We start from the raw sequence: 14,629 nt of genomic DNA on the forward strand, positions 1-14,629 counted from the left end.
GTAGATCTGCAGATGAACATAGAATCTTTATGAAAGGCACAAGATTTTGGTATCAGAAGCGTTCCGGTTTCCATTTGTAGTCGTTTGTATTTCGAGTAGTAATGACCAATCACGTTTGAGCAGGCTTTCGTTGCATGCATGTAAACAGTGTGGAGAGCCAAAGAGGTGGAACACCTTAGCTGCAATGCAATGTGGGAGGACATTTAGATAACAAGTTACATTTTTATTAGCTTTTTTTAGCTGAAATGTCTCAAGTTGCTAATCGGACTATAAACCATGACTGCCATAGGAAAGAGGAAACCTGAATATTCGTTATCCAGATATCTGCGGGGAACGCTGGAAACCCGAAACATTCGCTGTTACCCCAACTGCTAAATCATTGTCAGATGATAGCCAATGAGTTCTGAGTTTGAGCGTAACAGTGAAAAATTTCTAAGACTTTGCTGCACTGTAGCTTCTCCAGTCTCTCTTTGTTCATCTCTTCTTGAATGTACAGTAGTGAGCAAAGGACAACGAGCCGTACCCATCATACTGATCAACAGTGTAACAGTTAATAGGAGTCCCCTCTCAATACACTACACAGTATGTACTTCTGGCAGTAGTAACCCACTACTGATGAATTTGTCCCATAGATCTCAAGAGCTCGCACTGGGCACTACACTGCTTTGGGTCCTCAGCAATACACCCGCCAACTGTGAAGGTGATCGGACGACCGGTTGTCGAGAAAATCGAAGGACAGACATATACATACAGACTCCTTCCATTTTAGTCAGATGGTGCCTAAAACAGGCTTTTGTGTGGATATTTGTGGCTGTTAAACATGACCCCTGTGAGACACACACACACACACACACACACACACACACACACACACACACACACACACACACACACACAGAGGCACAAGGAATAGTGTTGTCTTTGTCCCGTCAGAGTTGTGCTTGTTTAAAGGGGGATTAGTCTGTGAGGCTGAGGCCCTCAATAATAATTAGTAACAGAGGCTGACTGATGTGACTGATGCTGAGCCAGCTGAACTTTAACCTCACTGCTGCTCAGCGAGAACAGACAAAAAGAATGAAATATGACATCACTGCCCCCCCAAGTTGGTCTGTGAAACCATAGGGGGGACAGAAATATGATGGGACATAAAGCTGAAGCTGAAACAGTCAAAACCGTTAATCATAGCCTCGCAAACCAAAGCCAGAGTTCTGTATTTCAAGAAAATACATAAAGTATGAACTGTACTGTGCACGTGTACATTTTGTTCCCATAAGAGTGTTAGATGTGGTGAAACAGGGGAGTACGCCGCTGTTTTCTATTACATAGATTACGTTCTTTCTAGTTTCAAATGAAGTTGTTGACTTGAGCTATTTAATGAGGCATAAATGCAGATGTTTTTGGTGTGTGTTCGTGTATGTGTGTTCTAGCTCTGATTTCCCCTAATGGCCACTAGTAAATTCCTCCAGTTGCCAATAAGATGACTGCATTCATATGCTACATTTGCAATTCTGTTGTGATTTTATTATCGCCTGTGGCGTGCTCATCATAAAGATTGAGGCGATACAGGTCTGAAGTCTTACCCGCCTATCACAACGGCGGTAACAGTCCACTGGTTACCGTGGGAACAGACAGATATTTTGTGAGAGATGTTAAAAGCCCTCCTGCTGTGAGTCTGCCAGTTGGGAGACAGGACAGGCTCCAGTGCGTGCAGAAAATGGAAAATATGCCACATAGTTTCCAAATTATGCTCAGGCCGCGCTCCTTTCCTCCTCTTACTCCCTTCTCCCCTCTGTAGTTCAGCCTGATCCCGTGTTGACTTTTGCCAGAATCAGTTACCACCAAGAGGTGTTGAGCACGAAAACACAAGAAAACGTATTTGATTTCACGGGCAGTCCAATTAATTCAGTTGACTCAAGAGGCTGCAATTTCCAGTCAGTCTCTTTAGAAAAACAGCGTGTAAAAGGGGAAATAACACGAAAGAGCAGCAGCACTTTTGAACTGTCAGTCTGCGAGAGCTGTTTTAGACAGCACCAGCATGATTGAAATGAAGTTTGCATTTAGACTGCATCGTGAGGAAGACCGCTAAGACAGAGTTTCCTGTAAAAATAAAAACCGTTGAGAAGGTTGAAAAAATCAAACACAAACTCAAATACAGCAACGAGGAGGGACAGATAATCAGGCTCATCACACCCCTTTGAATTACAGTTTATGGTGTGTGTCTTTTGCCTGTAGAGTTCTTTAGAGGAGCTTAAGCCCTTTCTTTACATACAGCATTCAGGAGGCAAGTAGTACTTACTGTATGCTGAGGTGGTTTGTGGTTTGGTTTCTGACATGGCCATTGTGGTCACAGAGAGAGCGTCTACCCTCTATAAGTACCATAATGTTTTTTTTTGTAGCTTGTGTAAGAGGACTGTAGCGTGTGCCAGTGAAGACTCTGAAGGTGATTAAGGTGATGATTACGTAAGAAGACAGGTATTTCACCTGGTATTCAATCCTTGTCTATTGCAAATGAAATAGTCATCAGTCACTCATAATGACTGTAATGTACATGCTGAAATCAGTCATTAAGACCTTATCTTTAGCAAATCCGACTTTCATCTGTGTTTGTCTTCATGACTGTAAGGCTATGCATGTTAAGAGCATGTGTGTATTTTAATTTTTGTTGTTCAGAAAGTAGGGCTCGCATGACAGAGTCCATCTGCAGAGAGTCTCCCCTGATGTCCATGTTCACTGTTGTTTCCCAGTGAGTGTGCCAAGAAAATCCAGAGATGATTTAAGCCCATCCCTTGGCTCAAGTAGCTTTCATTGAAATAAATGGCTGCAGTTGGTTTGAGGGATCACAAAGTGGACAGACAGACCGCTTGGCCTCACTCAGAGGTAATCAGCAGGAGGGGGCTTTGAGTGACTCGAAGTAGCCGATTTGGAGCAGCAGTTCATGTCTGGCCTCCACTGTTGCCTGCCAAGGCGGACTGAAGGCATCCTCATGCAGTATGGATGTGCGTGATCATATAATGTCGTTTTTGTTACGGAAAGACTTTGGCGTATTAGAGAGTTGGAGCTGAGTAGATCAGAAGGAGGCTTTAGTGTCAAGAAAACATGATGTTCAGGACTGAGAGCGTGTGGAGGAACGGGGAGGCTGGAGCAGTAGGTTCAGCCAGTCGAGCCAAAATTTTTGGGTCATACTCTGGAAAGAATGAGGAGCTCTCTCCCCGCTGATGTCAGTCTTGGAACAGCAGCCATACCACATGACATCATCCAGAGGTTTCCTTGGTATCTGCTGATAGGCTGTCCTGAGCTGGTCTGAATGCGTGTGGGTGGGCTGTGATAAGTTGGAGAGGATAGGTAAGAAAGCATGATGGGCTTCAGAACAAGAGGACTGAGGTTAAGATATACTGAAATAGAGGATTAGAGGTGGAATGAGTGAAAGGCAATGTGATAAGAGGAAGAGGAGCAGTGGAGGGGTAGGAGGCCTTTAATAGGGCTGGGATAAAGTGAGATGTGGGGCTCCCATGGTGCAATGAGAGCCAGGAAAAAGTAGTAAATAGTGCAACGCATGAGCTTGATGCTCGTTAAGAGCTTTAATATTGTGAGGGCATGATGAGTTTTACACATCCTGTTTCCTCATCCTTACCTCAGGACCTTTCTCTGGTTGTTCAGCACCCCTTCTTTACAGTCCTCATGTTTCAGTCATTTAAGTTAAAGGTGTATTCACCTGTAGAGGTACTCCTGATTTATGACAGAGGGTGCAAGTTTATACCACTTTCCATATCTGCAGTAGATTTTCCACATTCAGAATCTGATTTAAGCCCATTTTGGCCCGGTATCTGGAGTAGTAGTAAAATTAGTTTCGCGGATGCTGCCAGGCTTCGACCAGGCTTCTGTTTTGTTCTTTGTTATTAGCTACTCTCAGGAGCTCTTGTAAAGCTTTTGAATCAGTGGCTCCACAGTTCAACGGTTTTCACAAATGTACCAGGACTCTTTGATTTCTGTTGTAAAAATCTTTCTAGGTGTCAAACAACAGTTACAGGTCTACCTTGGGTGATAAATGGATGGCTAATGGCTTCTCTCATGGAGCCCCATTAGAAGAGACTTGGACATTTGATGCCCTGCTTGGGTCTTCATGGTACACAAATATGAAGGGGTACTTTGATACTTTTTCCACAAGGCACTAAAATGTATCTTGGTACAGTAGAACTGATCTCTGAAGTGGACAGCTCTGAAAAGCTGTGTAAGTGGTCTTCTAAATGAAGTTACACATTGTTCAGGATGCGTTGAGGATAGATCACTAAATCTACCTCAGCCATCTGATACAGTTTATTTTGTGTTTAGGTCTATTTGAGATGTTTAACTTATTCTCATTGATTTAAATGGGGCAGACAAAACAATACCGACACCTGTCAGTACAGCGTAATCAATACAATTCAACGACACCACAAACTGCAGCCTTCAAAAAGATCAAGTTTCAAGCTTTTGAAGCCTTAGTCATCACTCATTATGGATAATTACAGATTCAAGTAGAGATCGTACCTCTGTGTATTTCACTGTGTAATAATGGAACCATAATGGTATATTGTGGTGTGCTGTTGTTGAGAAGGATAAACCTTAAGGTGTATTAAATCCTAACATTCACCTGGCCAACAAAAGACTAATAAAACTGCTGTAGTCTGGTTTGTCTGCCTTATCGTGTCCGAGGTATATGTCCTCCACCATTATCAGAGCACACTCCTTCTACACAGTTCAGGCTGAGGAATGGGATGTAGACTTCAGTAACTCCAGGGAAGATGAAGTTTCCAGCATGGATAATTAAGAGAATTTCCCTAACTCATGTCAGATGTTTGTCTTTCGCCCCCTTATTCCCTCTGTTATTCCTTTACTGTGTCAGCAAGCACTGAAGTGTGCCCTCAGCACTTTTTTTATGTAGGTTTCAGCAAATGGCCAAGTCAAACACTCAGAATCTACGTCTGCTAGGTGAGGTGAGCCGCTCTGGTTTCCACTACCCCGAATGAACGGGAAATGGGAATATGGCTGCCCAAAGTCCTTAGAGACGTGGAATTAAAATCTTATACAGAAGGGAGTGTGATGGGGGCTGGGACGCTGAGGAGTGAAGTGATGGAGAGGCTTAGGTGGGATCCAGAAACAGGACAACGGTAAAGAGGTGAGGGCATGGTTAAGGTGCTGTGTAGTGGATAAGTGGGGTGGCAGACGGGCCTGTTGCTCTTGGCAGCTGCTCTGAGTGTTGGGATTGAGCTACAGTCTGGAGGGGAAAGTGTATGTGGGTGAAAATGTGCTTGATGTCTGGTGAAGTTTTTCATCTGCAAATTTGTTGCAGTGAAATTTATGTATGCCTGTATATGCTGTGTAGACAATGTCTATCTAGTTTGTTTGTGAGGACTTTTGTGTGTGCGTCCACATTGATTTATGGCCTGTGTGTGGCGAGCTGACCTCTGCAATGTGTTGTTTGGTTTTTGTGGTCAGGTTGGAGTATGCCCAGGCGCTGGGACTGTCAGTGTGCTGGTGTGGGCTGGCAGTGGGACCCAAGGCCTGGCTCAGACCTCAGGGGTGACTGTGTAAATACTTTGTGAAAGGAGCTCGCCTTAAAATGCGGCCAGAGTGCGGACCTCCCAGGGTCTTATCCTGTTCCGTTGGGCCCTCCCACCCATTTTCCTTTGCTAACGTATGACTGGTAAAGTGATGAGAAACTGCTCTTGGGTTTTGCTTCTTTAAGCTGCTCACTTGTGAGGCGCATAAACTTAAACAGAGTCATTATCAGGTGTCCCTGGGGATAGGAAGAAATAATGAGCATTGGTTTGTGTTGTTTATTTCATGCTATGCCACTCTAACTGAAGAATAAGTGCAAATTTCATGGGAGCCCAGGCCCCTTAAACTGATCAGCAGGGGGTCGCCTGACATCACCTCAAGACCTTACTCTCATCAAAATAAGCCTTCACCTCGTGTTTGAAGTATGTGTGTATAAGAAAAGATGATTGTGTTGCGTTTTAGCTGCTTGCATGTAAACAGTTTACCCCATGCATTAGCTGTCCGCAATGATATGCCGAAACTACACCAATATTGCTTTCCATCCCGCGCAGGAGAGGGAACACAATGAACTCGGTCCACCCTGCATGATTGTGGGTCAGCTTCAGATGGAGACAAATGTTTGGCTTCATGCTCATTAGAGCACTCTCCTGCCCCCACCTGGACACAGCCAGAACATCCAATGGGGATGAATGTGTGGGGGCCCAAACCGGGTGAGGTTCGGAATGAAAGCCAGAAAGTTGATGTGCTTTTAGCAAATAAAAAGCAGAAAGAATAGATTAATCTTAATGTTTTTAAGTGTCATTGATCAGCCTGGATATGTTCATTTTCTGTAATCTAGCTGTAAGCTGTAGCCCTGTAATTGCTCATGGAGTCATGTGCATGTTTTGTGTGTGTGTGCGAGTGTCTTCTGGAGTTTCTTTAACATGAAGTATGTGAAGTCAGCACGGCCATTGCTCACAGCCACAGGCGATGGCTTTTCCACCGGAGCTCGACATGCGGAGAGCATTGGCCAGGAGAAGAGTCATATTTCAGCTGAGTCTAGGGAGATGCTGACAGCGGCAGCCCTGTTATTGTCTGAAAATTCTGCCTTAAGCACCACTCTGATGTGCCACATGATGCTCCACGGTGAAAAATGTCACCGTCCCTTCTCAAATAGGAGAGATGATTGCATGTCTTTTATGGTTCCCCCAGGGGTTTGGGTGGGATTGTATAATTTCAGGGTTTTTTCCTCCTCTGGTGTGCTCTGTCTGGGTGTGGGATTGGTGGTACTTGCGTGTCTGCGTTTGCACGTGTTACTGTATGTTAATCATTTCATATTATATTATTACAGTCTGCTTTCGTGTCTCGGATCAGCCTCTGTTGATGTGACTTTTGAGGTGTGAGGAATAAGCTATAATTTCCTGTTCCTGTCTTTTTTAAGTGTTTGGTTAACCAGTCAGCCTTATTGAATTCAGAATCCCTGACTCTGCACATGCAGCACTTACAGTGCACTTTCTTGTCATCAAGATATGGAGAGGTAGCCGCCATATGCAGTAATGGAGTAAATATCTTATCACACTTTAACGTGCTGCTGGACTGAATTGACCATTCAGCGCCAGAATACTAAATGAGAATTTTTGGCATTAGCATACAGCTGGAGTACAGTATAGGAATATTTACTGCTTCCCTACATCTGTAAAACAGCAGCTTATATAACATTTGGCAGCGGAATGTGTCGAGCGACGTGTGGTGAAAAGAGCAGCTTTGGCTCAAAGAAAAGGAAATAAGAACCAGCTTTAGTGGTTGTCACGGTGGATCAAGACTTTGACAATGGTTTTACTGTGAAGGTGTACAGTTTTCATGGGAATGCATGTACCGCATGCCTTTTGTATCAGGGAAGAAATAATTTATGTGCAAAGATGGAGGATAAAAAGGAAGTGAGCCAGCATCCTTTTGTGATGTAGCCTTTCAAATACGGACCTTTTTGCTTCCCATCATTGTTTACGTCTGAAATAAATATGAACAAGTATTATTATTATTCAAAAACAAGTTGGGACACTGTGTTCGACACACTCAATTGAAAACAGCACAGAGTCAATATATTCAATGTTTTGCCACAAATATCTGCTTATTCTGAATTTGATCCCAGCAACACATTTCAAACAAGTCAGGACAGGAGCATCAAAAGACTGGGAAGGTTGTTGAACGCTCCAGAAACACCTGTTTGGAACATTCCACAGGTAAACAGGTGGATTTGCATATCGTCCTCTGTAGCTGTAGAGGAGAAAATAACCCCTGATGATGTCATAGTGTTGTCGTCAGGTTTACCTTCGGAGTGGAATTAACACATTTCTAACAGAGAGTTTGTGTTACTAACTGGTGTGAAGGTTGATAGACATTTACCAGGCAAGGAGGATCTAATTAAGAGATGCACTGAAGTTGCCTGATGGGAATTGTAGGATGTTTCTTTGGCGCCCATACTAAAGACTAGAGGTGAGGATCTCAGTCAGTCAGTGTTCTTTTCTTTTTCACCATTTGCAAGACCTAACCTGAGTTTTAAGTTGCCAGACTGCCCCTCTCAGTGAAAAATGTTTGTTTCTAAAATCTCCCTGCCTGTCCATCTGCGTTTGGTTTAGTGCAGTTCTCGGTGTCTGGCTCCCTTTTTTATAGCCCAGAACTTTTAACACAGAATAAAACTTCAGACGGCTGGCACCGCTCATGCTGAATGGGCCAACGCGACTCAGCTCAGGTCCGCATTCCCTGTCCAGCTTCTTCCCATCCTTTGTTCCCTCTCACTTGTCTTTGGCTGTAGTTAGTACAATCGAATGCCGCCCTCAGCTTTTCCAGCCTCAGTAAGATCATTTTAACAGGACACTTCTCTTGCTAGGCATGCACACGCCTCTTTCTTTCTGTGTGTACATGTCACACATCATTAAACACATTCTGCCACAGTGCTCTCATGCTGCGGGGATGTTCTCATTAATGCTTAGATGTATGATTAAGTATCTCATCTTGGTACAATTACACCACTTGTGGTCAGGATCTACCCTGACATTCCTTTGGCCGCTCTTGGTGATGGAGAGAAAGAGCGTCAGGGAAAAGAAAAAGGAAAGCCGAAGAATGGCATGTGAATAGGAAAGCAGTTGCAGCACTCCAGACGGCAGGGCTGTTTTGTCATACAGAGGGCTTATTCCTTACTGAATGTGACCTCATTTCAAACACTGAATTCCCATCATCCCCTTTCAGCGCAGCTGTGACACACAGTATTGCCAGGATGAGGGAGAGACAGACTGTCAACCTGATAGCAAGTCCGGGCTCCGTACGGATCCCGGCTTTTGACAAATGGCTCGGAGGTAGCCATTTGAAAGTTTCCTGGGAGCTCCGAGTTCACTGCTGGGAGAGCTGTGTAATGGCTACTCCAGTCTTTCTGTCTTGGAGGAAGTATTGGGATTTGTTTTCCTGCATCCACCATAAACCCCACTGATAATGTACGCCAAGGACGGAGCAGGAAACATCATCTTGTGGGGTGTTTTGCAAGGGTTGTTAAAGGACCCGAGACAGGGAGTTCTGTGTGGTATGTTCGAGTGTAGCAGCGCTCCTCAGTGAACTGTCACTGGTTAGACCACAAATGCAATCCATTTATGTTTGTCAGAAAAGAGAGCCATCCATGGAGAATTTAAGCTGGAGAGACATGTTGAGGGATTTCAGATTTCTGGCAATTGGACATAATTAAAAACACTTCATTCTCTGCGGTGGTTCGTTCCCATAGTTGCGTCGCTTCGTGATTCTCACCCCCCCCCCCCAAAAAAATTTGTTTCAGCTAAGTTGACATTGTGTTTGATCGATGTGGCATGACATCACTGGGTTTGGAAGTGTGATTAGGACATGTTTGGAGAGATACAATACAGCCTTTTGGTGCCATATGCATTCTGTTCAGAAACATGTGGCAAACACACACACCCAGCTCCCTATGTAGCCTGGGGATCCTTCTGAGCCTTGTCTTTTTTTCCCTCTTGCTCCGTCTTGCTCCTTTTCTATCAATCTCTTCTGTTCTGTCTCTTTTTTTGAGTTTTCTCTTTCTATAAATCTCTCACTTCTGCAACATGCACACACTCCTTTAAGTCGAATGGCTCAGGTCTGCAACTGCAGGTCTGTTCATGCTCAACATGTTGCACATGCTAAGTTGATCCATTCATCTTACACAATCAGCTCAAAGGCAAACTCACTCTTGTCCCAGTCAGATCTGGGGCAGGGCTTTTGAATGCTGATCAGTTGCATTCATCTTGTTAAAAACGCACTTTGTGTGTGGTGTGTGTGTGCACGTGTGTGCGTGTGAGGCTGCGGTTGCGTGTGTTTGTTTGTGTCATCGTCCACAGCTACATGAAGTCAGTTGTTCCATGTTCTCTTGTAGCTCCGCTCTGTTTGCTCTAAGCTTTTTGTCTCACACTCCAGTGCTCAACTCTGATGCGAAACGACACTCTTGGACCCGGGACAAAGTTCTTCATCATTTAGTCACCCTTAGATTCCCCTGGCTTGACCTAGTTTCAGAACTGCCTGTTCTACATGTGGTAATGCTGCACACAGATGTTCTCCCTCATCTTTATTTGTTTATATTCTTTCATTTTTCCTCCACAGGTCACAGAGTGTGAGACCGGCACCCCTGTCACTGTCATATGTTTGTTTGTTTACTTACATGCATGGCTTGTGAGTCTCATGACTTCCTGTTTTTTGTCGTTTCCAGGGAGACATCCAGCAGCTAATGATTGTAGCAGACCATCGTGCTGCCTATGACTACTGTGAGCACTACAGCCCTGATTGTGAAGTGCCAGTGCCCGACCAGCCTCAGAACCAGGACCCCAACACTGATGAATATGTGAGTAATGAGAGCTTACTTACACCATGTTCACAGTGCAGCTTTGTACACTAAGTGCTCTTTACATTGCCCATTACTAGAGGCAAGAGAACCACCAAGTGTTCTCATGGCTTGACCTTACTCAAGGAAGTTCATTTCTCTTAATCCATAATTGTCCCTAATACCCAAATCAGATCTCGGTTGGATCCTGTGCTGAAAAGAGCCTCTTGGCTTATGCAAGAGAACCGCACTCTGCCAGAGGAAAGTGCTGACTGGGAGGAACAGGGTTATCAGGCTTTGCAGTTAGTTAATAATATTCAGGAATGATGCGGAGCCTGCCTAAGCCTGCATCCCTGCACCATGCCGTTTTCCGCACCAAATGCCAATGCAGTGTGTGCATGCTAAATAAAGGCGTGTCAGTGAAGTGTGATGATGTTGAAGCGACAGACAGGAAGCTCTTCCTCTTGACCTTTCCCTGACCCTTGGGCCTGTCGGCACTCTTAAACTTGACCTGTTTCTTTCAAAATATTTCATTAAGAAAGCTGTGAAAACACAATTTGTCATTCGGTTGTAACAAGTTGCGACAGGGAGATACAGCATGAGGTTCCCGAGAGTAGAAAGCATTCCTGTGTGCTTGTGATCGATGGCCAGTCTGTCGCACATATATCAGCCAGGCCTAGCAGCAACAGAGCAGTGGATCACATTTAAAAACCATGTTTTTAATAATTGATAGTTTTCTTTCTCCCTCAGTCACATTCTCTCAGTGTCAGTGTAATGTTTCTGTCCTTTAGAACACAGAGGAGGACAGCTACTATTATGAATACCCTTACTATGAGGATGTGGATAGCAAGCCTTATCAGTCGCCAACTGATTCTGAGACAACCACAAAAGAAGTCAAGGTAAGCTATCCCAGATGGACTTCATATATCAATGTCAGTACAATCATATTCTTTCAAATGCTCCAAAGTAGCCATCAACCATATCCTCTGTGCCTCACAGGTGACTGATGGAGACAGTGTGGTGACCAAAGTAGAGGAGATTTTGGGCGGCGGTTCTGCTGGCAAAGTGTTGACCTCCATCTCCACTAGCTCGTCCTCTGGTGGAACCAGCCACTCTTCATCAAGCTCTTCAGGCACTGCCACTGGTGGAGGAGACGCCTACGGTGAGGAGACCAGCCCTTACGACAGCTACGACGGCTATGGTAACTACGAGACCTACTACGACGAGTCCACGGCGTCACCTGATGGGGACACCTCTCGGCGTGTCACCATCACCAGCACCAGCATTGGCACTGGGGGTGAGCTGGATCTTGGAGCAGCGGGAAAGATTACTTTGGACGGCACTGGAGGAAGGGTCATCACCAGTGGAGGAGGAGGTTCAATAACCATCACCACCAATAAGACATCAGTAGGTTGACAATAATCATACTGACATCTGCACTTAATTATTGTTGGTGTGACCTGAGGTGTAATAGATGTATTGATGAACTATTAAAAAACATTTTAAATCCTATTACGCACTCTGTGCTTGACCTACCAGCACTGCATATGTGCAGTGCATAAGATGGGGATTCTTCCTCATGTTATAATCCACCAATCCACATGGGGGAAGCAAAGCCAATGTGGATCTATTTATAAGCCACCGTGAAGGAATAAATGCTTTTGTATTTTGGAGTCATTTTTCAAGTTTCATCTTCTAAAAAGTTTTCTGATTTCATTTTGCAGTATGTTCTCACATTTAGAGATTTCTCTATAATGAAAATAATTCTGTGTTTGCTGCCACAGTGCACAGTTTTTACAGGTCATTTGCTTACACAGGAAGTAACCTCTTCATTGTGAGTTACCTCTAAATGAAACAAGCAATCTGTGCTTTTATAGGTGGGAAGTTCCTACGATGACTATGGTGATGGATATGATTATGGCGTGGACAGCCATTACACCACTGGTGGAGGTGGTGGCAGCAGCAGTACAGTTCACATCAGTGGTGGAGGCAGCAGCAGCAGCAGCACAGTTCATGTCAGTGGTGGAGGTGGCAGCAGCAGCAGCAGCAGCAGCAGCAGCAGCAGCAGCAGTACAGTCCACATTGGAGGTGGAGGAGGCAGCAGCACTATGCACATCAGTGGTGGAGGTGGCAGCAGCAGCAGCACAGTTCATGTCAGTGGTGGAGGAGGCAGCAGCAGCAGCAGTACAGTCCACATTGGAGGTGGAGGAGGCAGCAGCAGCAGCAGTTCTACCATCACCGTCGGGGGTGGTTCCGTCTCTGTTGGAGGATCTTCCACCGCTGGAGGTGGATCGGCCAGCGCCGGCACCGGAGCAGGTGGGTCCATTGCCACCGGAACAGGCCTGGGCGTGGAAGGCGAGGGTGACTACACGGATCTGGATGGGTTCAAGGAGGAGCACGTTGACTATGGCGATTTAGACATCTATGACGACGCCTATGGAGACCTGGATTACGGCGACAAAGACAAAGTGCTCCCCGCTGAGACCGATGAGTATTATGGACAGGTGAAAAATAATGGAAGCACATAATGGCAAAGACGTGATCTTGAAGATGAGGGTGATGAAGAGGCGGGAGCCTGATTATGTTTGTTTCTGTGTGTTTGTTGTGTAGGTCGACGGAGCTCGTGGCGAGAAGGGACAGAAGGGAGAGCCTGCTGTTATTGAGCCTGTGAGTCCCACTATTTAAACAACACACTTGAGCAACAGATGTAGGCTGCATGTGCTTGTGTGCACATGGGTGTATGTGTGGACGCCTATATTCGTGAATACATAAGACTGATCCACATCTAAACACAAACCACCCCTCACTTTTGAATGACAATCCTAAGACCAAACACACTCATTAAGGCCTAGCAGACCTCTCCCATAGCATCCTCGTCCTCTCTCCTGGCTGGTCATCAGGACTGCAGCATAAACATTTGGAGAACGTCCATGCAGGGATTGTCAATAATCTCTAAACACAGTGTGGGTAGCGTGTAAACACAGTGGGAGATGGAGGGTGGGAAGAAATACAAGAGAAACAAAAGGGAGTTAGACAGACTTTTGCTGCCTCTCTGCCAAAAACCTACAAACAGGTGGAATACATCCAACTCAATTAGACACTCATATATACAGGTAACATTGTGAAAATGAGGACGACTCCTTTTGAATGTTTGCAAAGGTACATCAGACACAGAAGGAATTTAAATCTCTGACACAGCTACAGCTGTTTCACTTCAAACAAATGTCATTGAGCACCACTGAGTATACATGCCTCTGTGACTGAGTGTCTTCATGTTTATATGATTGTGGGTCTGAGCCCACTTCCTAGATGACCGTTTGTGTATGAGCACTAGAGTTGGGCAATATGTTAACATTTTCCAACTGTCCGCCTGATATCCGGCGATTGCTGATGTGTGGGTGTGTGCGTGGTGCTAATAAACTAACAAAATAAACTCACAAAATGTCAAGAATGGACATTTTCTTACACCTTTTTTCCTTATTAAACAGGAAAATGTAACCGTACACCCTCTAAATTTTCTCTGTTTCAGTGAACTAAGATGACCTTAATCGCCTTGTTAATTTATCATAAAACGCACTTCATTCAGACTGTTTTCCCCGCTGCCTCTGTTAGGTTAGCTCTCTGACTCTTGCTGAGCAGTAGCTCTCAGTTGTTCTTAACTGCCAGACCATTAAATTAGAAAAATGAAAAAAACACCAAATTAAATGACTCAGGCCAATCGCTGATAGCGGATATATTCGTTCAGTTACCCAACACTACTGTGTACCTGTGTTTGACGACACGTCACCACCCAGTGTGTCTTGTTTGCACACAAACATGAACACATACACACTTTTTTTTCCCAAGGTCTAGCCCTTTTCCCATCACACACACTGCAGGCAAAACACAAGCATAACCTGGGGAGTGTCAAAGATCAATCGTGGTAATTTAATGATGAAAATGCTCCGCGGGTACAGCTCAGGGGTTGGTGTAAAAATGAAATGCTGGCATCACATATTCCAAATGACTTGGATAATGTGTGGCTGTCTGTCCCCATAACAAAGCAGGAAGCCAAAATGTTACCGCAAAAGCAAACAAACAAAGCAATATCTTTGTAGCCGCAGAGCTGGAACTCTGCGTCTCGAAGTCAGATGCTTGTGAGTCCACGCCGAACTGAGATGGCTTGCTGTCTTTGCCCGGTCTGTAAATGTTAGAAATGCTCCTGGATAAGTGTAATTCCAGGAGATGCTATCACTGAATATATTTTAAAGCACAGACACA

The 14,629-nt window shown here is 44.8% G+C and overlaps 1 protein-coding gene across 3 annotated transcripts in view; it reads left to right on the top strand.

Annotated features, from left to right (window-relative positions):
- Nucleotides 1-14,629, top strand: part of col5a1 (procollagen, type V, alpha 1) — a 74,066-nt gene that overhangs the window by 24,375 nt on the left and 35,062 nt on the right. For 2 of the 3 annotated variants that reach the window (XM_070989223.1, XM_070989224.1), the window contains exons 5-10: nt 10,259-10,390; nt 11,161-11,268; nt 11,369-11,776; nt 12,247-12,397; nt 12,497-12,873; nt 12,980-13,036. In XM_070989223.1, the coding sequence (XP_070845324.1) occupies nt 10,259-10,390; nt 11,161-11,268; nt 11,369-11,776; nt 12,247-12,397; nt 12,497-12,873; nt 12,980-13,036 (1,233 nt within the window). Of the gene's footprint in view, nt 1-10,258; nt 10,391-11,160; nt 11,269-11,368; nt 11,777-12,246; nt 12,874-12,979; nt 13,037-14,629 lie in introns of all 3 variants that reach the window. The other variant, XM_070989222.1, reaches the window with a different exon arrangement.

The sequence above is a fragment of the Chaetodon trifascialis genome, chromosome 20 (assembly GCF_039877785.1).
Source record: "Chaetodon trifascialis isolate fChaTrf1 chromosome 20, fChaTrf1.hap1, whole genome shotgun sequence".
Classification (NCBI taxonomy): domain Eukaryota; kingdom Metazoa; phylum Chordata; class Actinopteri; order Chaetodontiformes; family Chaetodontidae; genus Chaetodon; species Chaetodon trifascialis.